The sequence below is a fragment of the Schistocerca nitens genome, chromosome 2 (genome assembly GCF_023898315.1).
Source record: "Schistocerca nitens isolate TAMUIC-IGC-003100 chromosome 2, iqSchNite1.1, whole genome shotgun sequence".
In the NCBI taxonomy this organism is placed as follows: Eukaryota; Metazoa; Arthropoda; class Insecta; order Orthoptera; family Acrididae; genus Schistocerca; species Schistocerca nitens.
This window is the reverse complement of record NC_064615.1, coordinates 530,374,147-530,400,458: the sequence shown is the minus strand read 5'-3', so window position 1 is coordinate 530,400,458 and position 26,312 is coordinate 530,374,147. Positions and strand designations below refer to the sequence as shown.

General features: G+C 43.1%; 1 protein-coding gene across 1 annotated transcript in view; it reads right to left on the bottom strand.

Moving 5' to 3' along the window:
- The window catches only part of LOC126235137 (leucine-rich repeat-containing protein 15-like), a 273,873-nt gene that overhangs the window by 137,918 nt on the left and 109,643 nt on the right, over positions 1-26,312 (bottom strand). The window contains exon 2 of the mRNA XM_049943870.1: positions 15,555-15,777. Coding sequence (XP_049799827.1) covers positions 15,555-15,777 — 223 coding nt within the window. The remainder of the gene's footprint in view (positions 1-15,554; positions 15,778-26,312) is intronic.

Sequence of the window (26,312 nt, the reverse complement as noted above, 5' to 3'; positions counted from 1 at the left end):
CTGTACGAATCAACATGGATTCCGGAAACAGCGATCGTGTGAGACCCAAATCGCTTTATTTGTTCATGAGACCCAGAAAATATTAGATACTGGCTCCCAGGTAGATGCCATTTTTCTTGACTTCCGGAAGGCGTTCGATACAGTTCCACACTGTCGCCTGATAAACAAAGTAAGAGCCCACGGAATATCAGACCAGCTGTCTGGCTGGATTGAAGAGTTTTTAGCAAACAGAACACGGCATGTTGTTATCAATGGAGAGACGTCTACAGACGTTAAAGTAACTTCTGGCGTGCCACAGGGGAGTGATATGGGACCATTGCTTTTCACAATATACAGGGTGTTACAAAAAGGTACGGCCAAACTTTCAGGAAACATTCCTCACACACAAAGAAAGAAAATATGTTATGTGGACATGTGTCCGGAAACGCTTACTTTCCATGTTAGAGCTCATTTTGTTACTTCTCTTCAAATCACATTAATCATGGAATGGAAACACACAGCAGCAGAACGTACCAGCGTGACTTCAAACAATTTGTTAAGGGAAATGTTCAAAATGTCCTCCGTTACCGAGGATACATGCATCCACCCTCCGTCGCATGGAATCCCTGATGCGCTGATGCAGCCCTGGAGAATGGCGTATTATATCACAACCATCCACAATACGAGCACGAAGAGTCTCTACATTTGGTACCGGGGTTGCGTAGACAAGAAGTTTCAAATGCCCCCATAAATGAAAGTCAAGAGGGTCGAGGTCAGGAGAGCGTGGAGGCTATGGAATTGGTCCGCCTTTACCAATCCATCGGTCACCGAATCTGTTGTTGGGAAGGATACGAACACTTCGACTGAAATGTGCAGGAGCTCCATTGTGCATGAACCACATGTTGTGTCGTACTTGTAAAGGCACATGTTCTAGCAGCACAGGTGGAGTTTCCCGCATGAAATCATGATAACGTGCTACATTCAGCGTAGGTGGAAGTAACTAAAAAGAGCTCTAACATGGAAATTAAGCGTTTCCGGACACATGCCCACATAACATCTTTTCTTTATTTGTGTGTGAGGAATGTTTCCTGAAAATTAGGCCATACCTTTTTGTAACACCCTGTATATAAATGACCTAGTACATAGTGTCGGAAGTTCCATGCGGCTTTTCGCGGATGATGCTGTAGTACACAGAGGAGTTGCAGCAATTGAAAATTGTAGCGAAATGCAGGAAGATCTGCAGCGGATAGGCACTTGGTGCAACGAGTGGCAACTGACCCTTAACATAGACAAATGTAATGCATTGCGAATACTTAGAAAGAAGGGTCCTTTATTGTATGATTATATGATAGCGGAACAAACACTGGTAGCAGTTACTTCTGTAAAATATCTGGGAGTATGCGTGCGGAACGATTTGAAGTGGAATGATGATATAAAGTCAATTGCTGGTAAGGCGGGTACCAGGTTGAGATTCATTGGGAGAGTCCTTGGAAAATGTAGTCCATCAACAAGGGAGGTGGCTTACAAAACACTCGTTCGACCTTTACTTGAGTATTGCTCATCAGTGTGGGATCCGTACCAGATCGGGTTGACGGAGGAGATAGAGAAGATCCAAAGAAGAGCGGCGCGTTTCGTCACAGGGTTATTTGGTAAGCGTGATAGCGTTACGGAGATGTTTAGCAAACTCAAGTGGCAGACTCTTCAAGAGAGGCGCTCTGCATCGCGGTGTAGCTTGCTGTCCAGGTTTCGAGAGGGTGCGTTTCTGGATGAGGTATCGAATACATTACTTCCCCCTACGTATACCTCCCGAGGAGATCACGAATGTAAAGTTAGAGAGATTCGAGCGCGCACGGAGGTTTTCCGGCAGTCGTTCTTCCTGCGAACCATACGCGACTGGAAGAGGAAAGGGAGGTAATGACAGTGGCACGTAAAGTGCCCTCCGCCACACACCGTTGGGTGGCTTGCGGAGTATAAATGTAGATGTAGATGTGTAGATTTGTTCAACAGCGTGTTTCGTTCCGAGCGCGTAGGGAATGGGTAAGAAATCGAATTCGGAAAGAACTGAAACGTAATTATCGTTAATTAAAGGTATTTGTGGTGTTTGAAAAAATATTATATCGGACCGCAGTTAAGCAATGTTTAAGACAATGAGCGATGAAACAAAGCAAAATGAAACATTAAGTGGTCTAGACAATTGAGGTATGTAACTTGTTGATTCTATCAATAATATTAATTATGTAAACGGGCTGTTTAAAGGCTGTGAACAGTGCCACGCGCAATGTGGGATTGAAAGCTGAACAAAGTCAATATTTACTCCACTCGATACAATGCTATCTGCCTACCACAAACCACTAATTTAGTTTAGTAATTATGCATTGTTGAATGGGGTGTGTGCTAAACATTGGGTGACGTGCTTTCCGGCTATACAAGCACGTATAATGGTATAGTGAGAGACAAAAGCCCTGATTAGTCGAGTAAAATCGCATTTGGAGTCACTGCGAGTACAAAACAGGACAGTAGCTCCGCCACTTACTGAACCGGTTAATACAACGCTGTAATACATTTTTATGGAATATTCCTTGTCAGGAATGGACAAAATTGAAATACCTTGACCAAAGTCAGGGCATTGTAGACTCATCCCTGACCATTTGTCTATGGCAAACGGCATTCACACATGTGTGACTGTAGACACATTACAACAGTTAGTCCACTTTGGGTAGACATTAGGAAGGAAAATTCTTTTGATGGTTTTTGCAGCCTTCGAGGAGACTCAAAACTATGTTCTTCAATGGACACAACTGCACACAGTGTTTCGAAAACAGTTTCGTAACATCCTCGCTTGACGCCTCGCCAGTGAAATGTGTTAGCTCAAACTTAATAACGAAATTATGTCGCAGTTGCGAATATTTTTGACATCGGTTGTATTATGTGTGAAAATCATACCTATTGGTGCCGCATGAACATTTGTGCTGGACTGAGATTCTAACACGTATTTGCCGCATATCGCGAGCAGTCGCCTTAACTATTTCAAGATATTCGTGTACGCTTCCACGACCAATTCAAACCTCCAGCTACCACTATGTCTACGCCCCCATCGCTCGCAGCTTACCTGGATCCCGAAACAAGATTAGTAAGACAATCATGTTCAACGCTGGTATCATAGTCGTTTTGCCTGTCTATACTGAAATACTTGTTATTACAATGTCTGTTCCTTTAGACATACAAGCAATATTACAGTCTAGACAAGCAAAGTAACTAATACTAACGTAGTACTGCTTGCTTGTCTGAAGGGGCAGACATTGTAATAAAAAGCATTATAGCCTATACAGGCAAATCGACGATAATTCCCATGTTGAACAAGTGTGTCTCATTAACGTTTTTGCCGGAATCAGCCAAGTTGCGGTCAATGGGGCGTAGACGCTGTGACATATGGAAGTTTGGATCGATCCTAGAAGTGCGCACGGACGGCCGAGATTGTTAAGCTGACCGTCCGCGGTAAGCGGGAAATCCGCGTTGGAGTTCCTACCCCGCACAAATTTTCATTCGCCACCAATAGGTATGATCTCCATGTCTAATACAACTGATGTCAAAAATATTCGCAACTGCGGCAGAAGTTCGTAATACAATCAGATTTTAGATCGTCACCAATGCTGTAATTGTAATAATAAGTTTTACTCAATCGTTATAAGTACGTATACTGTTGTTTTGCACAGTGTTACGTAGGTATTGTTTAGTATCTGGTATCAGAATTAGAGTAGCGGAAATCCACTGAGGACTTACGAAGATCTGAGTGATGTCAAGACAAGTAAAAGCTGGAGAGACAGCCGGAGAATACCGCGTAGACTAAGTGCAGTACAGTTACTTCATTTACAATGCACGACGCGGTCAGATAACGCTCGAAGTCGTTTCGAGGTAGCCATGAAACTCTGAGTGTTTGTAGAATAAAACAAACAGATGTACGTATACTGAAGAGCCAAAGGAACTGGTACACCTGTCTGATTTCGTTTAGGGCCCCGCGATCACGCAGCTGTGCTGCAACACGACGTTGGGTGGACTCGACTAATGTCTGAAGTAGTGTTGGAGGGAAACTTCCTGGTAGATTAAAACTGTGTGCCCGAGTTCGAGTCTCGGTCGGGCACACAGTTTTAATCTACCAGGAAGTTTCATATCAGCGCACACTCCGCTGCAGAGTGAAAATCTCATTCTAGTGTTGGAGGGAATTGACACCATGAGTCCTGCACGGCTGTCCATAAATCACTAAGAGTATGAGGAGATGGAGATCTCTTGTGAACAGCACTTTGCGAGGATCCCAGATATGCTCGATAATGTTGTATCTGGGGAGTTTGGTGACCAATAGATATATTTAAACTAAGAAGAGTGTTCCTGGAACCACTCTATAGCAATTATGAATGTGTGGGGTGTCGCATTGTCCTGCTGGAATTGAGCAAGTCCGTCGGAAAGCACAATGGACATGAATGGATGCAGGTGAGCAGACAGGATGCTTAAGTACGTGTCACCTGTCAGAGTCGTATCGTATCAGGGGTCACATATCACTCCAACTGCACACGCCCACACCATTACAGAGCCTCCACCATCTTGAACATTCCTTTCTCACATGCAGGGCCCATGGATTCATGAGGTTGTCTCTATACCCGTACACGTCCATCCGCTCGATACAATTTGGAACGAGATTTGTCCAACCAGGCAACATGTCTCCAACCATCAATAGCCAAATGTTGGTATTGGCGGGCCCAGGTAAGGCCTAAAACTTTGCGTCGTGCAGGCATCAAGGGTACACGAGTGGGCCTTTGGCTCCGAAAGCCCATATCGATGATGTTTCGTGAAGTGGCTCGCACGCTGACACTTGCTGGTGGCCCAGTACTGAAACCTGCAGCAAAGTGCGGAAGGGTTACACTTCTGCCACACTGAACGATTCTCTTAAGTCGTCGTTGGTCCCGTTCTTTTGGGATCTTCCGGCAGCAGCGGTGTAGAAGGTTTTATGTTTTACCGGATTCCAGATATTCACGATACACTCAAATGATCGTATGGGAAAATCCCCACTTCATCGCTACCTCGTAGATGCTGTGTCCTATCGCTCGTGCGCCGACTATAGCACCACGTTCAAACTCACTTAAATCTTGATAACCTGCTGTAGTAGCAGCAGCAACTGATCTAACAATGCGCCAAACACCTGCTGTATTCCATAGGCGTTGCCGACAGCAGCGCCGTATTCTGCCTTTTTACATGTCTCTGTAAATGAATATCCATGCCTGTATCAGTTTGTTTGGCGCTTCAGGGTATACGTGGTGTCCTTTTTTGTATATTGAATTGGTACTGGGTTATGACCAGCTTGTATAGCGTACCGCCTAGGACGCTAGCCTCCAAGGGAAATAAATAAGCCATAACAGATATTAATTTCGGTGTCGTTACATAGTCGGAGAAAAAAACGGGAGTATGAGATAAATCCCGTCGTTGTTAGCTGAGAGTCGGTGCCGGACAGTTTGTACCTGGCTCAGATGCGCTTCGACGGCGGCCACCAGTGAACACGTCATTTCTCTGACACGCTTCCTATTGGCTATCGAGAACGGGTGAACAGTGAGCATGCTGTCAACAAATCGAGTTCCACAGGAACAAGCAACCCTTATTGATGCGAGGATCATAATCGGTACGAAGGCCCAACGAAATGTACTTTGACGTTGTAGGAGAATATTAAAGTGAAAATGTAGAATTAAATTAAAAATTTGGAAGCCAGTTAGATATGTTTCACGAAATCCACATCTGGATACAGAAACAGATAAAATACAATTAAACAGCTAAATAATGTACATAACGCGCCGACTGGAGGCGAATACTTCTTGCTAGTCAACATCCTGAAAAAATTTAAATCAGACTAATTTCTCAAAAGATTAAAGCATCGGGCCGTGTAGAGCGTGATAAACGCTACGAACGGCAGAGAGGTGATAAGCTTATAGACATTTCATTTTATTTTATTGTACTCATTATGTTAAACACTTCGATATTCCTGCCAATAACTTTATTATATATAACTTTATGATGGGTTGTGTTATGCACAACTGAACAAAAAAGGATACTCCCACCAACCTTCAAGCTAACACCGTGAAACAGGACTTTCTGAGGACTTTCTGTTAATGGTACACTGTGTGATCAAAAGTATCCGGACACCTGGCTAAAAACAACTTAAAAGTTCGAGGCGCCCTCCATCGGTAATGCTGGAATTAAATATGGTGTTGGCCCACCCTTAACCTTGATGACAGCTTCCATTCTCGCAGGCATACTTTCAAACTGGAGCTGGAAGGTTTCTTGGGGAATGGCACCCATTCTTCATGGAGTGCTGCACGTGAGTAGAGGTATCGATGTCGGTTTGGGAGGCCTGGCAGGATGTTGGCGTTCCAAATCATCCCAGTGGTGTTCTATAGGATTCAGGTCAGGACTCCGTGCCGGCCAGTCCATTACAGGGATGTTATTGTCGTGCATTATGAAAAGTGTGCTCGATCGTGTTGAAAGATGCAATTGCCATCCCCGAATCGCTCTTCAACAGTGGGAAGCAAGAAGGTGCTTAAAACATCAACATAGGCCTTTGCTGTGATAGTGCCACGCAAAAAGAACAACGGGTGCAAGCCGCCTCCATGAAAAACACGACCACACCATAACACCACCGCCTCCGAATTGTACTGTTCGCACTAGATACGCTGGCAGATGAGGTTCACCCGGCATTCGCCATACCCATACCTGCCATCGGATCGCCACATTGTGTACCGTCATTCATTACTCCGCACAACGTTTTTCCATTGTTCAATCGTCCAGTGTTCCCGCTCGTTACAACAAGGGAGGCGTCGTTTAGCATTTACCGGTGTGATGTGTTGCTTATGAGCTGCCGCTCGACCATGATATCCAAGTTTTATCACCTCCCACCTAACTGTCATAGTACTTGCAGTGGATCCTGATGCAGTTTGTAATTCCTGTGTGATGGTCTGGGTAGATGTCTGCCTATGAAACATTACGACCCTCTTCAACTGTCGGCGGTGTCTGTCACTCAACAGACGAGGTCGACCTGTACGCTTTTGTGCTGTACGTGTCCCTTAACGTTTCCATTTCACTATCACATCGGAAACAGTTGACCTATGGATGTTTAGGAATGTTGAAATCTCGCGTACAGGCGTATGATACAAGTGACACCCAATCACCTGACCTCGTTCGAAGTCCATGAGTGCCCCATGCCAGGAGTGCCCCATTCTGCTCTCTCACGATGTCTAATGACTACTGAGGTCGCTGATACGGAGTATCTGGAAGTACGTGGCAATGAAATGAAAAACGTATATTTTTGGGGGTGTCCGGATACTTTTGATCATATAGTGTATCAGTTCGTTGAGGAAGTGGCTCAGCGGGTTTCGTCAGATACGCCGTATCTATCTGAAGCCATTCAATGATGGTTAGACCTTGTACATCTACAAAACTGCGGGGCACTGTTTACTACGCCACACATGCCGTTGAATATAGTCCCAGATACTTCATATGAGATTAAGGTTGGGTAACTTAAAGGGAAAGTCGGGAAGCGGTAGAGCGTCTGTTAGCTTCAAAGGCAGACCGTCATAAGAATGTAGAAGAGACACAACAGTTTGTGAGTCGTGAATTGTACATCCCATTTCATGTTCAAGATAAACTGAGTTATTTGCCGCATGTCATGTTCCGAAAAACAACAGCATATAACCCTCTTTGGCCCGAAACAAAGCCTCGACACACTTGAGCTAAATGCCTCCTTTGGCCATTGGTGCACTCTACAGCTTGTATCACCGCGTTCGTTGTCTGGTCACGATGCGTGCGAACACCATAGCTCGTTAATGCCAATCTGTCAAGTCTCCGCATATATACATCTTGTAAGCGTATTTTCATATCGCTGGCTTGGTTACGGAGTATCTTTGAGAGCGGCCGCGTTTTTTCAGAGTCGAGCACGGGACACGAAACTGTTGTGTTGTGGGTAGCTCTGCATGTGAGATGCATTGCTATTATGGAAGTTGAAGTGTTACTACAAGTGCTATTACAGTAAGGTGATTCAGAGGAAAGTGCGTAAGGATGTAATTAAAAATGAGCAGAGCCACCGATGACGTATTTGTGTATCCTCCTGTTGCGTGTCACATAGCATCAATCATCCGCGCCGTGTTCGGTCTCTCAGAATGAACTAATGTGAATCAGTAAAAATTAGTTACCATAAAAGAGTGCAATCAAGTGCCAGTGTTTTGTAGCGAGCGTGAGAACGTGCGTTCGGTCATCGCGTTTCCGCATCATCAACAATCAGCTGCGCCGCGACGGTTACGCGCACGCTCGTACAATTATGAACTGAGAACTGAAAAATTAACTCTATGAATAGTGTTATATCATTACTAATGTCAAGGGGGACTGGTACCAAATATCTGTGTATGCGTGACGAGCGTGAGAACTTTCGTTCGATCATTCGGCTTCCACATCATTAACAATCACCCGCGTCGCGTCGGTTACGCGTACGCTCGTCCAAGTGATATTGTGGACAGATAATCAAGAATGTTAATTGGGATAAGCAGTTATGACCTAGAATGTAAACAGTGCAACCTGTGATTTCTTGTCGTTTCAGAATATTGATGTTCATACCAGATGTAGGACAGTGTTGTGCTTAACGTTCAGTGGATCCCCTAAATCCGCTTGCATATTTAGACAATTATTTTCAGGCAAGCCAACAGCAGTGTGGAGCAGAACAGTACGACCGCTGCGGGATTATCAGGTACGTGGTGTGGATAGGGCGTGCGGTCACGAAACGAGAAGCAGAAGTGAGATTCCAGTTTAAGGGACCCCCGCCATTTGTACCCCCGGGCGTGTTACAATCTTGCTGCCCTGATTCAATACAACTGACTAACACAGACACACCAGTTCAGTATCTTGACTCACGTCAGCTGTGGATGGTCACATGCCCACCTGCTAGCTATTACAGACTGTCTAACAGCACTCCGTCTTCAGGCTACGAGTGGCCTACCGGGACCATCCGACCGCCGTGTCAACCTCGGTTGAGGATGCGGATAGGAGAGGCGTGGGGTCAGCACACCGCTCTCCCGGTCGTTATGATGGTTTTCCTGACCGAAGCCGCTACTGTTCGGTAGAGTAGCTCCTCAGTTGGCATCACGAGGCTGAGTGCACCCCGAAAAATTGCAACAGTGCATGGCGGCTGGATGGTCACCCATCCAAATGGCGGCCACGCCCAACAGCGCTTAACTTTGGTGTTCTCACGGGAACCGGTGTATCCACTGCGGCAAGGCCGTTGCCACAGACTGTCTAACGCCGTGATTGTAAAACTGTAGCTCACAGGCCGCATGCGGTCCTAATAGTGCATTCGTGGTGTTCGCTGTTCTCAGCCGTATTTTATAGTACTATGCATCTAGCAACTAACAGGAGAATCCCAAAATTTAAGTAACTTTAGAAGCTTTTGAGGAGTGGAGTTTCCTTTCCCAGTAAGAAACAAAAATACAGAGACAGTAATATTTTAAAAAGTGCTTCATTTTAATTGAATTTGGAGCATTCTGCTGTAAGGTAAGTGAAGCTGGCCGTTTACCTCAGAGGCAGACAGCTAGGTACCGCGGCCATTGTGGGCTTAGCGGATGTCACAGGAGGAATATTTTATTATTTTTCTTCCAGTGCTGACAACTTTCATACGTATGGGAATCGAATCGATCAGATGCTTTGGTACTAATGTTGACAGAGAAGTAACATGGATTCGTGAACACGCATTATAGAGACTGTTGTAATGAAATGCAATGACTAAAAGAAAAATTAAATCCAACGTTTAGTGAACAGTTGTGATCGTGTTATATATTCCTTAATGCATTTAAAGATACAGGTGTTGGGTGGAAAAGTGGGAACACCAAAAGCACAACATATTACTATGCGTGAAACGACGTAGAAAACCCGTTAGCATTCGAAGCCATTCGTTCCGCAAAATAGGTGCAAGTTAGGCTACGACGATGGAGGCTGATAACGATCACGGACACTTCTTTCTAAAGAAGGCCACCAAGGGTCAATAAAATTGACATATAGTGCCCGTGGTGGTCATAGGAAATACGACAGTTCATCCTCGCCCTCAAAAAATGAAACGTGGACAATGCGAGCTGTAGAAACATGAGCCCTGTCGTCTTGGACCAGAGCATCACCATTGGGGAACAAACACTGTACCAAGGGATGGACCTGATCAACCAAAACGGTCACATAATCCTTGGCAGCAATCGGCCATGCAGAGTAACAATGGCGTCCATTGGAATATCACGATATGGCTACCCAAATCATCACCGAGGCCCCATCATGTTTTACTCTTTGGACGTAAACTTGGCCCGAAGTTGGAAACAGTGTAAAATAAGACTGATGGCTACCAAAATCAGGTTTTATGACTTTGGTCACACATCTTCCTGTTACGGGAACTTGCATCACTGATGAGTGGGTTTTCTTTTTTTTTTACATTTTTCGTTGCAGTACTCTTTAATGATCGTCTGTCACGATCACTCATTACATACTTTCGTCTTAGTTGTGACTTCCTCTTGCCCTGTACGCGGTATGAATGATCGACACGGTGCTTCTTGAAACACAAAACACTTCGGCTATCCTGGTTACAGAAGCAGCCACGATACGAGCACCAACAATTTACACACGTTCTAATTCGCTTAGCTCCAACTCAATGCACTCTTAACGACACAGAACAAACCTCTCATTGTCGTGGCCTTTCCTACTGAATCTTAACATGCAAATGGCATTATAAGCTCACCAGACAAAATTCTAGTCACCCCATCAATATTACACAGTAGTACCTTTGGAACGATCTAGATCTTTGGTCGTCAAATTTTTGAGCTCCAAGTGCTCAAAAATTTGACGACCAATGATCTAGAGCGTTCCAAAGTGACTACAGTGGAAGTTTGAGGGGGTGACTAAAATTTTGTCTGGTGAGCTTATAATGCCATTTGCGTGTTAAGATTCAGTAGGGACGACCAGGATGAAGTGCTGTTGTGATCTAAGGCTTGTTTTATACCGCTCTCCAAGCTAGTCTATCATGCGCAAGTCAGTTCATCATTCGCAACCTGCGAATATAACCATTTGGACCTCCTTACTGCCTTGGTCTCGCTCTACAATTTTTATCTTTCCCTACCCCTCATTAACTACTCTACCTACCCATCAAACTTTCATTTTTCTTGTGTGCCACCAAATATCAAAAGTGTGTCTTATTTTCTTTTCTAAATTGCTTATCGTCCACTTTTGACTTCCGTACAAGGCTACATTCGATACAAATAAATATCTTCAAGAAAACAATACTTAATGCTAAAACATATAGTACATTTTTATGAATTTCGCTTTTTGAGGAATTTTTCTTCTGCTGTTGCCTGTCTGAATTTCATATCCTTATCAGCCTCCATCGTCGTTACATCAACTTGCCCCTATTTTGCAGAAAGAATGACTTCGAATGCCAACGGGTTTTCTACGGCATTTTACGCATAGTAATGCGTTGCGTTTCCACTTTTTCACCCAACACCTGCATTATGAAATATATAACACGATCACAACTGTTCACTTAGTGTTTTCTTTTAGTCATTGCTGAGGAGCTAAGGACGCGGATAGGAGGGGCGGGTGGTCAGCACACCCCTCTCCTAGTCTTTACGACGGTTTTCTTTGACCAGAGCCGCTACTATTCGGTCGAGTAGCTCCTCAATTGGCATCACGAAGCTGAGTGCACTCCGAAAAATGGCAACAGCGCATGGCGGCCCTGATGGTCACCCATCCAAGTGCGGGCCACGCCCGACAGCGCTTAATTTCGGAGATCTGAAGGGAACCGATGTATCCACTGCGCCAAGGTCGTTGCCTTCCTTAACACTATCGTTAAATATATTAGCATAATGATCAAAAATCAGAGAAATCACAAGATTGGCCTGTCGCTGGTCCCTGAGTGCCCGATGGGCCAACTATGTAATCGCTTTGCGCAGTTTTCTTCGTTTCCGTTTTGACGCTACTGTAGATCTCGCATTCGCTCAGCAATGAACTTTCAGGTTTTATGAATTCCCTTCGACACGTGATTTCCCTAGATGTACGTTTTCTATGGTTCTGAATACGTTTACGGGCCTTATGAGACGACATCTTTCATTATTTTAAATTTTTTAAATTTAATACTGATTTCACTTATACTCCATGTAATATTTTTATTCTCTCGCTTTGAGTCCTAGCAGTTCTCCGCAGTCTCTTCATAATGACTTCCGAATCAATATTCTAGCTAAATGTGTTTCACGCTACACCAATTAACAACATTACACAAAGCTAATTCGTAAGAAAATTGTATGGAGAAATCAATGAGGAAGCAAGTGGCATGCTAAAGAACTGAGTACTGGTGACACGCATGTGAAGTTCGCTACTGCGATACGGAATACCAAAGTAGGCATTGACATTGAAGAGGAATGAACATTTTTAAAAAGATAGGAATACAGCAATATAAATCCTCAGGAAACAAATAAATAGGAAGTTTAGGGAAATGGCTGCAGAAAAAATGTGAAGAAATCAAAAAAACAAACGATCGCTGGGAGCACTGACCACACAAAAAAGTTACAGCAAGGAGAAATTAAAATCAATGGCGACAAAATTGAGAATGCAGTGGTAATTCCACTGTTAAAAGCAGGAGACAGAGACTGAAGGGGTGGAAAGGGTACGATGAAGGCCTCTATGAGTAGAGAAACTGTCCGATGACTTGATGGAAGAAGAAATCGGAGTCGATAGGGAAGACCTAGGGAATCCAGTAATAGAGTCCAAATTTAAAACAGCTCTGAAAGACTGAAAATCAAATAAGGCAGAAGTGTTAGATAACACACTATCGGAATTTCTAAAACCATTGGTGGTGATGGGAATCAAGCGACTATTCAAGCTGGTGAGTAGGAACTATAAGACTTAAGGAAAATATCATCCATTCGGTTCTGAAGATACCAAGAGCAGTTAAGAGCAAGAGCTATCGGACAATCATCTCATTGCTCCCAGTTGCTGGCGAGAACAGTACACAGAAGAATGGAAAAGGAAATTGTTAGATAACTGTTAGTTTGGATTTAGAAAAAGTAAAGGCGGCACAAAGGCAGTCATGATGTTTCGCTTAATAATGCAAGCAAGACATATTCATAGGGTTTGTACACATGGAAAAAACGTTTGACGATGTAATATGGTGAAATATGTTGGAAATTCTCAAAAAAGCTATAGGGAAAGGCGGCTAATTTACAAAATGTACAATACCCAAGAGAAAAAAGATTTTAAGACTATGAACGAAGTGCTCGGATTGAAAAAGGTAAGAGGCAAGGATATACTCTTTCAGTCCAACTGTTCAGTCTGCACATCGTAGAAGCAGTGATGGAAATAATAAAAAGGTTAAGACTAGGTTAAAAACTGAAGGTGAAACGATATCAATGGTAAGATTAGCTTATGACATTGCTATCCTTAGTAGAGGTGAAGAAGAATTTACTATGGGGACTGTTGAGTGAAGTGGTGTAATGACTGCAGAATATGGATTGAGAGTAAACCGAGGAAAGACGCAAGTAATGAAAAGCAACAGAAATGAGAATAGCGAGAAACTTAATATTAGAAATGGTGATCACAAAGCTGACAAGAATTCTGCTACCCTGTGAGCAAAATAATATGTAACGAATGAAGCAAGGGCTATATAAAACTCAGGCTATCGCTGGCAAAGAGGCCATTCTTGGTCAAAAGAATTCTCCTTGTGCCAAAGATAGGCCCCAATCTTAGGAAAAAAATATCTGAGAATGAACAGTTGGAGCTCACCATTGTATGGTACTGATTAATGAAATGTAGGAAAAGCAGAAGAGGAGAGAATCCATGCGTCTGAGATACATTGCTATGGAAGAATGTTGAGAATTCGGTGGTCTGATAAGGTGAGAAATCTGCAGGTTCTCCTCAGGCTCAGCGAAGAAAGGAACTTCTGCGTATTACTGACAAGCAAAAGGTACGTGATGATAGATCATGCGTTACGACCTCACGGAATAGCCTCCATAATGCCAGCGGGAGCTGTAGATGGTTAAAACTGTGGAGGAACACTGCGATTGGAATATGTCTGACTAACAACTGAGGACGTAGGTTTCAAGTCCCATTCTGAGATGAAGAGCATGGCACAGCAGAGAAATTCGTGTCGAGCCGCTTCATACCAGTCAGAAGACTGATTACTCAAAAAACAAAAATAGAGAAAAGCTTCCGCTCCCGCACTGGTACAATGAGCCATAGGTAGAGTTGCGCTGTATCAAGACAACGGTTCGGCAATTTTGGTACAGTAAATAAATGACTCTGTAAATGGTAGGATTACCAGTACTATCGCAAGCATTGTTTGCAAAACAAACATAAATACTTGCGTGAGAGACAAACTGGGAGCCGACCAACTCTCCTTGTTTATGTTGCACATACTTAGAACAGCATATTGCTCTGTGACAGACTATTGTAAAGTTTCAAAATCTTTTAAAAATATAAATTGCATTTTACAAGTAATATAAATTACCTGATAGCACAACTTCTGCGCTTTTATGCACTTTTCATGAAATCACAGTTTACACGCACAAAACGTAAAAAAGGGCAGTATTTTTTTTTTATTTTGACTCAGTAGAGTGCTCTCACCATGATGAAAGACGAGTGTTTCCTGTTATTGTCGATAAGTGCGAAAATTGTTTATAAATAACATAGCACGTTATATAAAAGCTCGAGGAAGGAATAAAGAGACGTTTGATATGTTTTAATTTCGTTTTTTCTTTTTTTTTTACTTTCACCATTTTTTGATAAAATTGGGTTTTCTAGCGCTAAGTGATAAATCTGTACGTTTTCTGTACGTTTTAGCTATGTTTACTACAAAGTCCCTCTGTTTCACGTTAAAGTCAATAATTTTCGAATAAAACCTGTATTAATCATTGACACATTCTATTATGCCATAAACACTCGTTATTTTTAAGTAACGTATAGAAAGATAGGTACGCAAAATAAAATTTTTATATGGGTTACACAGCTATTTATGTACCCACTCGTTTTCTATTCAGCAATTTCGGTTTCCAACGCAATCTATTAAGGCACCGATCGCAAACGCAAACAAAGCGATCGAAAAGGGATAACGTCCGACAGGTATGCAACACACCTAACGTGCAGGTACCGCGTTTACGGTCGTAACTGACCAAGGCTACTAGGGAAACGCATAGTTACAATAGACTACGGTAGCCTACGGTAGTTTTACAGCTCTTGTCACGGGCAAACAAACATCGCACTACAAACATGTACTGACATGATCTATTCATTGTGGGTTTACCACTGTTTACGCATTAATAGTCTGGTAGTTATTAGCGGTTCAAATGCGACTCCGTTTTGCAATACAAGATATTTCGACGGACAAGCGAAAAGATGTTTTTCCATCGTTGAAATTATCTTCGTTGTCGAGTTGTAGGGTATTTGTCATACAAACGTCGTCGCTTAGCATCCGATCACAACTGGCAGTTTATTTTCCAGCAGGCTGCCAGAGGAAGCGAGAGGGCGAAGCTAACCAGACGGGAGAAAGTTCTCCCTCGTCAGAGCAGCGAGCCGTTCCGAGGTGGGGCGATTCAGCAGGCAAAATATTCTCGTCCGGTCCCCGGAAGCAGCGAGCGGCGTCCCAGCCGCCGCCGCAGCTCGCGTGCTGAGCGCCGCTGCTGCGCGCCGCGACGAGGTCCCGCCTGCTTCCAGCGCCGGCGTCGGCATCGGCGGCGTCGGCGTCGGCGACGGGCGGCGCTTGCCGGCAAACACATCAATCTCCCGCTCACCGGCGCGTTAGCAACTTTTGCCGCCACGGCCTCCATTTATCATCCCGTGGCGCGGCGCAGCGCGGCGCTGCTGGCCGGCCTCGCCGTGACTTCTGTCAGCTCCGCCCCAATTCGGCAGCCGGTTGACACGGGAGGACAGGCTCGTCCTACGAGGCTATCCCCCACCCCTCCCCCACGCCCATCCACCACCTTTCCTCGCAGAGGACCTCCTCCTGTCCTGCCACCGCACCCTCGGGGACAATACACGCGGATTACGGCCGTTGTTTGTCTACGTAAGCGTGCTTTTGCCCGTGCCGTTCTGGGCCAACTATTTTTCATGGGGGAAGGACCGCACTTTACGATGGTAGTTAACTATTATGGGACCTTCCTACGCGGTCGTAAAGTGTGTTACTCGGCGCGCAGTGCGCGGCATAACAACGCATTCACCGCTTTCCATCCGGGGCTGGATATGCAGCGCATGTCTCCGTCTGCGAACAGCTGGAAGCGGCTGTATCTGCTATTGTGACTCCTCAGGGACTGTGCTCTTGAAGAAACAAGGCTACTTATTTCGTCAGTGCATAGCTTCAGACACTTACAGAACAAAATAAAAAATCTTCAGCGCTAAAGTCATAAACCGGAGAGAAACACTGCACACCAACGCCTCCCTTCCAGAAAGGTTCATTTTCATGTCTTGTTTAAATTTGCAAGGTTTTTACTTATATCATGGTCTTGTAGATAACTTACTGCTGTATGCTATATATTTAAAACTTCTTACTGGTTCTATAAACCTCTCATAAATGTCAGATTTTGATTTTATCCATCTCAGATTCCTCTAAATGTAAATAATGTGTTTCATTACTTATTGAACGCCCCTCGCAATTTAAATCCTGTCTTAATCATGACTGGATTGGGGGTCTGCGTTGCTTCACGTCCGTAGGTATAACCTTTAAATACCCTACACGTGACCCCTGGGTGGTGCTAAGAAAGCAACAACGGTAAGATGAGACCGAACTGTCTGAAAAGACCTCTCGGTCAAAGAATGACGAAGGACACGTGCGGTCCTATCCAGCACCCACAAGCTCGTAGAATTGGACCATCTCTGCGCATCTGTCAACTGAATATCGAAGGGATAAGTCGAGCAAAATGTGAGTATCTTTCCAGGCTCACACAGAAATATGCAGTTGATATCATCGCACTTCAAGAAACGCACACAGCTGATGAATCACAGCTGCAGAGTAGGGGGAAAATACCGGGCTTTAAACTGATAGCCTCTAATCACCATCAAAATTATGGCCTTGCAACTTACGTCAAGAATCACATAACAAACTACCAGCCGCTGTCAGAAAATTCTGAAAATGACATTTTTACAACTGCTGTTAAAATTGAAAACCTAACGATAGTTAACGTGTACAAACCCCCAGGGACTAACTGGCCTAATCCCGTTCTACCGTCTCTGCAACACCCAACTATATACCTCGGTGATTTCAACAGTCATCATCACCTGTGGGGATATATGGAGAATGACCTCAACGGTGAAGCGCTTGAGGACTGGATGGAAACTGAAAACCTGAATTTAATTTACGATGCTAAAGATCTGCCTACCTTCCACTCAGCTCGCTGGTCCCAAGGCTATACCCCAGATCTGTGCTTCACAACTCAGTCTCATAATTCCCTAAATCAAGTACGACGAACTGTGCTCAAGGAATTCCCACATAGTCAACACAGACCTGTTATATTGGAGGTGGGGATGTCTATACCTGTTGTACGATCACATCCTAAACCGAGGTGGAACTTCAAGAAAGCCAACTGGACTGAATTTGCAAAGCAAACAGATTCCAATATCAGATGGATCAAACCAACGTACAACAACTACAGCAGATTTGTTGGGGTTATCAAAGGTGCAGCCAGACGATGTATTCCTAGAGGGTACCGTAAAGAGTATATCCCTGGTTGGAGTTCCGAGAGTGAGGAGTTACTAAAAGAATATGAAGACCATCCTAACTCTGACAATGCAACAAGCCTCCTCCAGTCCCTGGATGATAATCGAAGAAAGATCTGGCATGAAACTGTGGGGTCCCTAGATTACACCCATTCTAGCAGAAAAGCCTGGTCTATCATCAGGAAATTAAACTCTTCAAACCCTACAACAAAAAGATCAAAAAATGCCATCAATTTGAATGACTATGCTAAACACCTTGTGTCAGTTACAAAGAATATAAAGGACAAGCAAGCCAAAAGGGATATCAAACTATAGTTGAACACCAAGAAAAGAGCAGCCCTACAGTCTTCCGAATTCTCTACTCCATTTCAAGAAGAGGAAACTAAAGCTGCAATCAAAAGTATGAAACTTGGAAAAGCAGCTGGATATGATGGAATATACCCAGAATTCCTGGCTCACTGTGGACCAGCTACAGTAAAATGGTTGACCAACTTCCTTTCAAACATCCTGCAAACTGGAAACATCCCACATCTGATGAAGAAATCAAAAATATTAGCCATACTGAAACCAAATAAAGATCCCACAAAAGTGGAAAACTATCGTCCAATAGCACTCTTGAGTATCACTTATAAACTCCTTGAGCGTCTGATCTACAACAGAATCTGTGAAACAATCAACCATCATATTCCTATCGAGCAAGCAGGATTTAGACCTGGGAGAAGTTGTAACGATCAGGTACTATCTCTCACTACGCACATTGAAAATGGGTATGAGAAGAAATCAGTAAGTGTGGCTGCCTTTTTGGATCTATCTGCTGCCTATGACACTGTCTGGCGAGAAGGACTCCTTTTAAAATTTGTGAGTGTTATCCCATGTCGTAAACTCACGGCCTTACTCAACAATATGCTAAGCAATAGGTACTTTCAGATCTACTCAGATAATGATAGGAGCAGAATGTTTAAACTAAATGACGGCTTACCTCAAGGGTCTGTTCTGGCTCCCCTCCTTTTCAATTTGTATACACACGACTTACCAGAAACATCTTCAAGGAAATTCATATATGCTGATGATATTTGTCTGGTGACACAGTGCTCCAACTTTGCTGATGCTGAAACTATTCTATCCACTGATCTGGAAGCCTTAGACAAATATTTCAAGAAATGGTGCCTCCACCTAAATCCTCAGAAAACAGTTATATCTGCATTCCACCTACGTAACAGACAGTCAAATTACAAACCAGAAGTTGTATTCAGAGACCAAGTGTTGCCATACTGTAGTACACCAAAGTACCTGGGATTAACACTAGATAGAACTCTGTCTTTCAAGCAGCATTTATCAAATGTGGCTGCTAAAGTTAAAACTAGAAATAATATTCTTCAGAAGCTTGTTGGTACATCATGGGGAGCCAATACTAACGTCCTGAGATCTACAGCATTAGCTCTGTCATATTCTGTTGCTGAATATTGCTGCCCAACCTGGATCAACAGTGTTCACACTAAGAAGATAGACGTGCAACTCAATCAGGCAATGCGATTAATCACAGGATGTATTCGGAGCACAAACACGCTGTGGCTGCCGGTTCTAAGCAATATCCCACCTCCAGCCCTAAGAAGATCAGAAGCTCTCCTAAAGACGTGGAAAAACATTCAGCAGAACCCCCAGCTCCCCATCCATCAAGATATTGTACAAGGAACACACCAACGCTTGAAATCGAGGAAACCACCATGGCGCACAGCACTCGACCTTGAAGGATCTGCTTTCAACATTAACAGTTCATGGAAACTCCAGTGGGATCAGTCTTCAGTAGCCAATAAACATCTAGTCGAGGACCCTTCCAAGCAGACGCAAGGATTTGATCTTCCAAGGCGTCAGTGGAGGATCATTAACCGCATTCGAACTGGACAAGGCAGATGTGGCTATCTACTGCACAAATGGGGATGGGTTGGCTCTGCAAATTGTGACTGTGGTGCCCCCTCACAGACGATTCATCACATTGTTGCTGACTGCCCTCATCGTACTTTCAGAGGAACTTTAATGGACATTCATCGTACATCGGATGAAGCAGTCAAGTGGATTGAAGAACTAGATATAGAGCTGTAAAATTGTACGAACTTGTGATTGTACATTTTAGTCCTGAAAATATTGTATATAAATGTAAATCAATGTACACATCATACGATAAATAAAAAATGACTGGATTAGCTGGTGTGTTGAAAAGCACCTTTTTTTCCAAAAAAATTAGCACATTTTTCACTGTCCAATTTGAAGCACAGATGCTCGGAAGGTCATTTCGTTGTTACATAGTACATCTAGACCGTCAATGCTGTTATATTAGTTTCTGTACACTTCCAAAGTGATGATAAACGTTTCAGACCCACCGGGAATATTGGGAGAATAAAAATATAGTCAGTGGATGTATTATAATATTACGAACGTTCCCTGTAGAGATCGATAGCAACGGCAGAGTTCAATTTTCACTGCCACATTTTTCTTTTCTGGAACTCTACAGTCCTCCTACTGTTTTAAAAATTTCCACATTTATAACCTTCCAGGTTCCTCCATCTCTTTTATTAAAGAGTCAATGCACGTAATACTCCTGTACAAGATACGTGGTATTCGGAGATATAAATAACATCGCTTGCGTACTTCTATTATGGTAAATTTTCTGATAACATCGCTTGCTTGCTTCTATGATGGTAAATTTTCTGAGAGGTTACAGATTTGAAATTTCCATTAATGTTCTGCAAACTTCATTAACACATTAATTTAGCAAAGATTTATTCAACTACTGCAGTTCGTTACTTAAATGACCGTATGTGCCATATATATGTTATAGTCATTACAAATGGTACACGAACGTCACCGCCACTGACGGACCTTCACTTAATGTGACCGCTGCTCTTGCCAGTAAAAACCCATATGACGCAACTCAATTTCAACAACAACGTTAATCACTGACGTGCCAATAACTTAATAAAAATCAGACTGAAGAACATTTCGTTGCTATTTTCGTTACGTGTTTGCCTGGTCAGAGAAGATTTGGTGTGTAATCATGAAACAGCACAGACTATTCGTGAAAGGTCCCGTAGCCTTCCAAATAGTTTGTTAGGAATGACTTATTTTAACAGCGATTTAAGAATATAAAGGTACGATCAGAAAAGCCTCAGAAAATCTGCTTAAACCTAGGCTGGCCCCAGTGCGGAATGACCGAAACGCTACGAGAGGAACTGCTACATTCGTTTTATAAGCGCGTCGGCAGGAGTGTGGGAACTTCAGTAACAATAATGTGTCACTTCCGTATCTAGTCCCTCAGCATCGCCTGATTTAATTCAGTAAGTTCCGTTACCCTTGTTTTACTTTCGTTGATGTTAGTCTTATACCCTCCTTTCAAGACACTGTCCATTCCGTTCAACTGCTCTTCCAAGTCCTTTGCTATCTCTGACAGAATTCTCAATGTACGGATTGAATAACATCGGGGTTAGGTTACAGCCCTGTTTCATTCCCTTCTCAAACACTGCGTCTCTTTCAAGCCCACGCGTCACCAGTTTTTCCACTCTTCTGTAAAGAATTCGTGTTAGTATTTTGCAACCATGTCTTATGAATATGATAGTCCGGTATATTCACACTTCTCAGCGCCTGATTTCTTTGGAATTATAATTACTACATTCTTCTTGAAGCCTGAGGGTATTTAGCCCGTGTTATTCCACATGAATTAGTTTGCTTACCCACCATCACTCATCTCCACACACGCTCGCGCGGCATCACGGTTTCCCGGAGCAGCGTTGGCGCAATGTTGACCGCTGTTACCTCTTCCTAGTTACCAGAACCGAAGCGTTTTCAGTGATCGACAGTGTAATCCCGATGGTCCCGTGCTCACTGCAATGGTAATTACTGATGTCGAAACAGCTAGTTTTACATAACGATGATTTAATTACGATGACGTTTACCTGCAGCACACCAGGTTACTGCACTCGTAAATAGCGCTCAATGACAAATCTAATTGTACTTTTCTACCTCCCACAGACTCACGTATATCGCAGTCTCTCACTTCACTCTCTTCTCTTCCACTAATAAATTTGTTGCGTCAGATTGATGAGAATTTTGGCTAGCCAAGCAAACACATCGAACTATACAGAATGGCAACAATGTGAAATATTTATTTTGTACTTCCGGAGGTACTAAAGCACCTTTTTAAGCTCCCTCTATTGACGTAACACCTTTATTTTGTATGATTATCACAGCCTCTTATTTTTTCACTGTGTTGTTTACGTTTACTGTTGCATTGTATGGTACACATTATGTGTCCCCACTCTGGCTTTGTAATTTTACTTTCTGTAGCAATATTGTAAAAACCCACCAGACAACAATGTATTTTACTCGTAGTTTTGTCATTAGACTAGTTAATTAGCTTAGAATTAAATTAAGTCATCTGCAAATAAAAATTCACAAGTAAAAATGTATGTATGTATGTATGTATATATGTAAGTATGTGTGAATCGATGTTCTATATCTCTTACTAAACCAGTAAAGCGGTTTCAACCAAACTTCGTACGCATATCACATACTACCTGAAAGAATCGCTGTGGGAGTAAGAATCACCTATCTATCCAAGGGAGGGAGTGGATGTGAAATGAAGTTTAATCAACGGCGTGCGAATACGCAGACTTTATGCATACACCAATTGAGAATGAGAGCACTTAGTCATTTTCAACAACTTTTGTATATAGTTTCAAATCCTTACAGATTTTTTTCTTGCTGGCAGCCCCCATAAATGATGAAAGGAAAAAGGCATAACGTTTTAATTTCCTACTTCCTTACTACTAACTGCATTCGCGACACAGGTTGCAGACAGTATTGCCGTGTACCGCTATATGCATATGCAAAATAGTATCATCATACGACACGTAATTCAGAAGATATGACATCACAAACATTGAACTTCGTTGAAATGAAACTGCTGAGCAAATTTCCCTGGAAATCACAGGTGATCTATGTGTACAAATACACCTGAAAAATGTTAAATATGTGTAAATAATACGCGACATGTGCGTACACCATGGGTAAAATGCTCCTGCTAAGCCCCTGGACCGCTTTCAAAGACATTTGGTACACGTTTTACCTCTCTCTCTCTCTCTCTCTCTCTCTCTCTTCTCAGCAGTCATAGGTCCTGTAGACCACGCGCTGCGTCAACTATCTGCTTCCACCGCCTTCTATCTCTCCACCCTGCGAAAATTCCTAATACTGTGATGTCCTTCTCTATGTCATCTTTCCACCTTGTACGGGGTCGGCCCAATGGTCTTGTTCTCTGCAGAGCTCCTTCAAGTGCTTTCTAGGTGATGCTGTTGTTTTCCATTCGAGCCTCATGTCCAGCCCATTGCAGTCTCCTACTTTTTAATTTCAGAATGAAATCATTAACTGATAATTTTCATTGTTCTTTCGAATTCTCCATACACCATTCTCCAACACAGGTCCCCAGATTTTTCTCATTACCTTTCTTTCGAAACATTCAGTGTTTCTCTTTCATTATTTGTAAGCGTCCAGCTTTCTGAACGGTACAGTACTATGGGGCAGATGATAGTGTTGTATATCTTCATCTTTGTGGTGATTGACAAAGCGTTACTTTTGAGTGGATTGCTTAGTGAGTACAGACATCTTGACCCTGAGGCTATTCTCTCATTTATATCCACTGTTATGATATTTTTACTGTTGAAACGTGATCCAAGGTATTTAAACTGGACAACTTTTCTGAATTTAGAAATCTGGTCAATTTCAGAATAAGGATTTGGGTTTATGACTTGAACTATTTCCATATATTCGGTTTTTTCTTGGTTAATCAAAAGCCCCATTTTGCTGGCACTGTGCCTGATATATATATCAGTTCTTCTTCAGTTTCACTCAGCAACACTATATCATCTGCATAAGCCAGGAGCTTTACTTCACTGCGTAGGAATGGTTCAAATGGCTCTGAGCACTATGGGACTTAACTTCTGTGGTCATCAGTCCCCTAGAACGTAGAACTACTTAAACCTAACTAACCTAAGGACATCACACACATCCATGCCCGAGGCAGGATTCGAACCTGCGACCGTAGCGGTCATGTGGTTCCAGAAGCGCCTTTAACCGCACGGCCACACCTGCCGGCACTGCGTAGGAATCGGAGACTATTGTATAGATGTAAATTACTCTCCTGAACCACTTTCTCTAATGCAAGGTTGAAGAGGACACATGAAAGAGCGTGTCCCTGTAGTAAGCCTGTTTTAATTAGAAAGGTGGGGGATGTGAATCCTCTGAACTTCACTGCTGCCTGCGAGCCATCCATGCACAGTTGTATCATCCTAATGATTTTACTGGGTATACTAAATTCTTCTAATGTGTTGTAGAGGTTACTTCTGTGGATGCTATCGTGGGCTCGCTGGAAGTCAATGAAGAGGCAGTGGATGTTTTTGTTAAATTCCCAGTATTTCTCAAAGATCTGCCGCATAGTAAACAAATTATCAGTTGTGGAACGATTTGTTCGAAATCCAGCCTGGTAATCTTGAATAATGTTTTCTGCATAAGGTTTAAGTTTTTCCAGAGTGAGAATTGAGAGGATTTTGTATTTTATATTTAGCAAACTGATTCCTCTATCATTTCCACATTCCACTCTGTTTCCTTTCTTGTGTATTGGACAAATTATTGCAGTTTTCCAATCTTCCGGCTGTGTTTCAGTTTTCCAGATCATTGTGATGTTATGAATTTCTTTGTGTGGTTTGCTTCCGCTCTCTTTTAACATCTCTGCTGATATCTGGTCCTCGCCTCCTGCCTTGTTGGTTTTGACCTACTGAATGGTGTGGATCACTTCCTGTTCAGTGATTCTACATTCGTCATTATTAAATACATTTTACTTACTATCTGAAAAGAAGTACTGTCCGGGTAAGAACCAACAGCTTCGTATTGTTGAGGGGCCGATAGCGTGAAGAGGTAAGGGAGCAAGAGGAGATGGACAGAGAGAGTGTGGAAGAGGTTATGGGCTTAGAGGGGACGAGGAGCAGATAGAGGAACGGAGGAAATGGATTTAAAAGAGGAGATAGAGATGGACAGAGGGAGGAGGAGCAGATGAACATACTGGAGTGGAGCAGATGGACAAAGATACGAAAGAGGAGGAGATGGCCAGAGGCAGGGTGAAGAAGAGATGGGCAGAGAGAGAGAGAGAGGTAGGAGGAGATGCACAAGGAGGGAGAGGGGAGGATGAAATGGTCAAACAAAGGAAAGAGAAGGAAATAGACAGAGAGAAGGGAGGAAGAGACGGGCGGGGAGAGCCGGAGGAGGAGATGGCCAGAAAGAGAGGGCAGAAGCAGATGGACGAAGAGGGGAAGAGGAGAAAGAGGGGAGGACTTATAGTTTCTGGAGGTCCCTACGTGGATATTGTGTGTAAATCACTGTGAGGTTCGTTCTCAAAAACAGAGCGCTTTACGCATGAGTTTTCCGACATTTACACGGGACGGATACTCTGTAGTGTCTGGAAACGAGAACTATCTCCTACACAGGTCTGGGCGGTGTCTATGTGAAGAGCCTCGTAAGGAGAGGCGGCGACTACTAAGCAGGAAGGAGCCCATCACGGGCGGCAGTTAACCGCAGGGGCCGCTTTCTCGTTAACCGAGGCGTCCTGCGTGCTTCGCAGTCCAGACATCGCAGTTACACATCTTGGCAGTCTCACACAGCTTTAAATACCGTTTGCAACCACAGTGAGAAGACTGCTTCTCACGTAGTACCTGTTGTGATAAGAATTGTCTCTGGAAGTAAAAACATTGCGTACCCAAACAACAACAACAGACTTTTGGAAGTTGTTCTCAGGGATATTTCTGCATACTTCGGTGTAAGGAAACCGTTGTATTCGGTGTGTCGCTACACTATAATTTAATTTCATTCGGTTTCCTACCATCATTATCTTTCCATGTGTACTGCACTGTAAATTTCTGCAAATAGAGCATGTCGCACCACGGCAAGAAAACTGACACACTTCGAAAAACGGCAGTTTTTAGTTTATGTCACTGAGAAACACTTGTGAAGTGTCCCAATCTGCACTAAAAACTCACAGATCTAACTTATAATATTTGCACTTGAAGGCAGCTACTTCATGATTCGCCACTGCAAGAACAGTGTCGTTTCAGTGTAGCTATTGTAATTCTGTCAGAGACAGCAAAGGACTTGGAAGAGCAGTTGAACGGAATGGATAGTGTCTTGAAAGGAGGGTATAAGGTGAACATCAACAAAAGCAAAAAGAGTATAATGGAATGTAGTCGAATTAAGTCGGGTGATGTTGAGGGAATTAGATTACGAAATGAGACACTTAAAGTAGTAAAGGAGTTTTGCTATTTGGGGAGCAAAATAACTGATGATGGCCGAAGTAGAGAGGATATAAAATGTAGACTGGCAATGGCAAGGAAAGCGTTGTTGAAGAAGAGAAATTTTTTAACATCGAGTATTGATTTAAGTGTCAGGAAGTCGTTTCTGAAAGTATTTGTATGGAGCGTAGCCATGTATGGATGTGAAACATGGACGATAAATAGTTTAGACAAGAAGAGAATAGAAGCTTTCGAAATGTG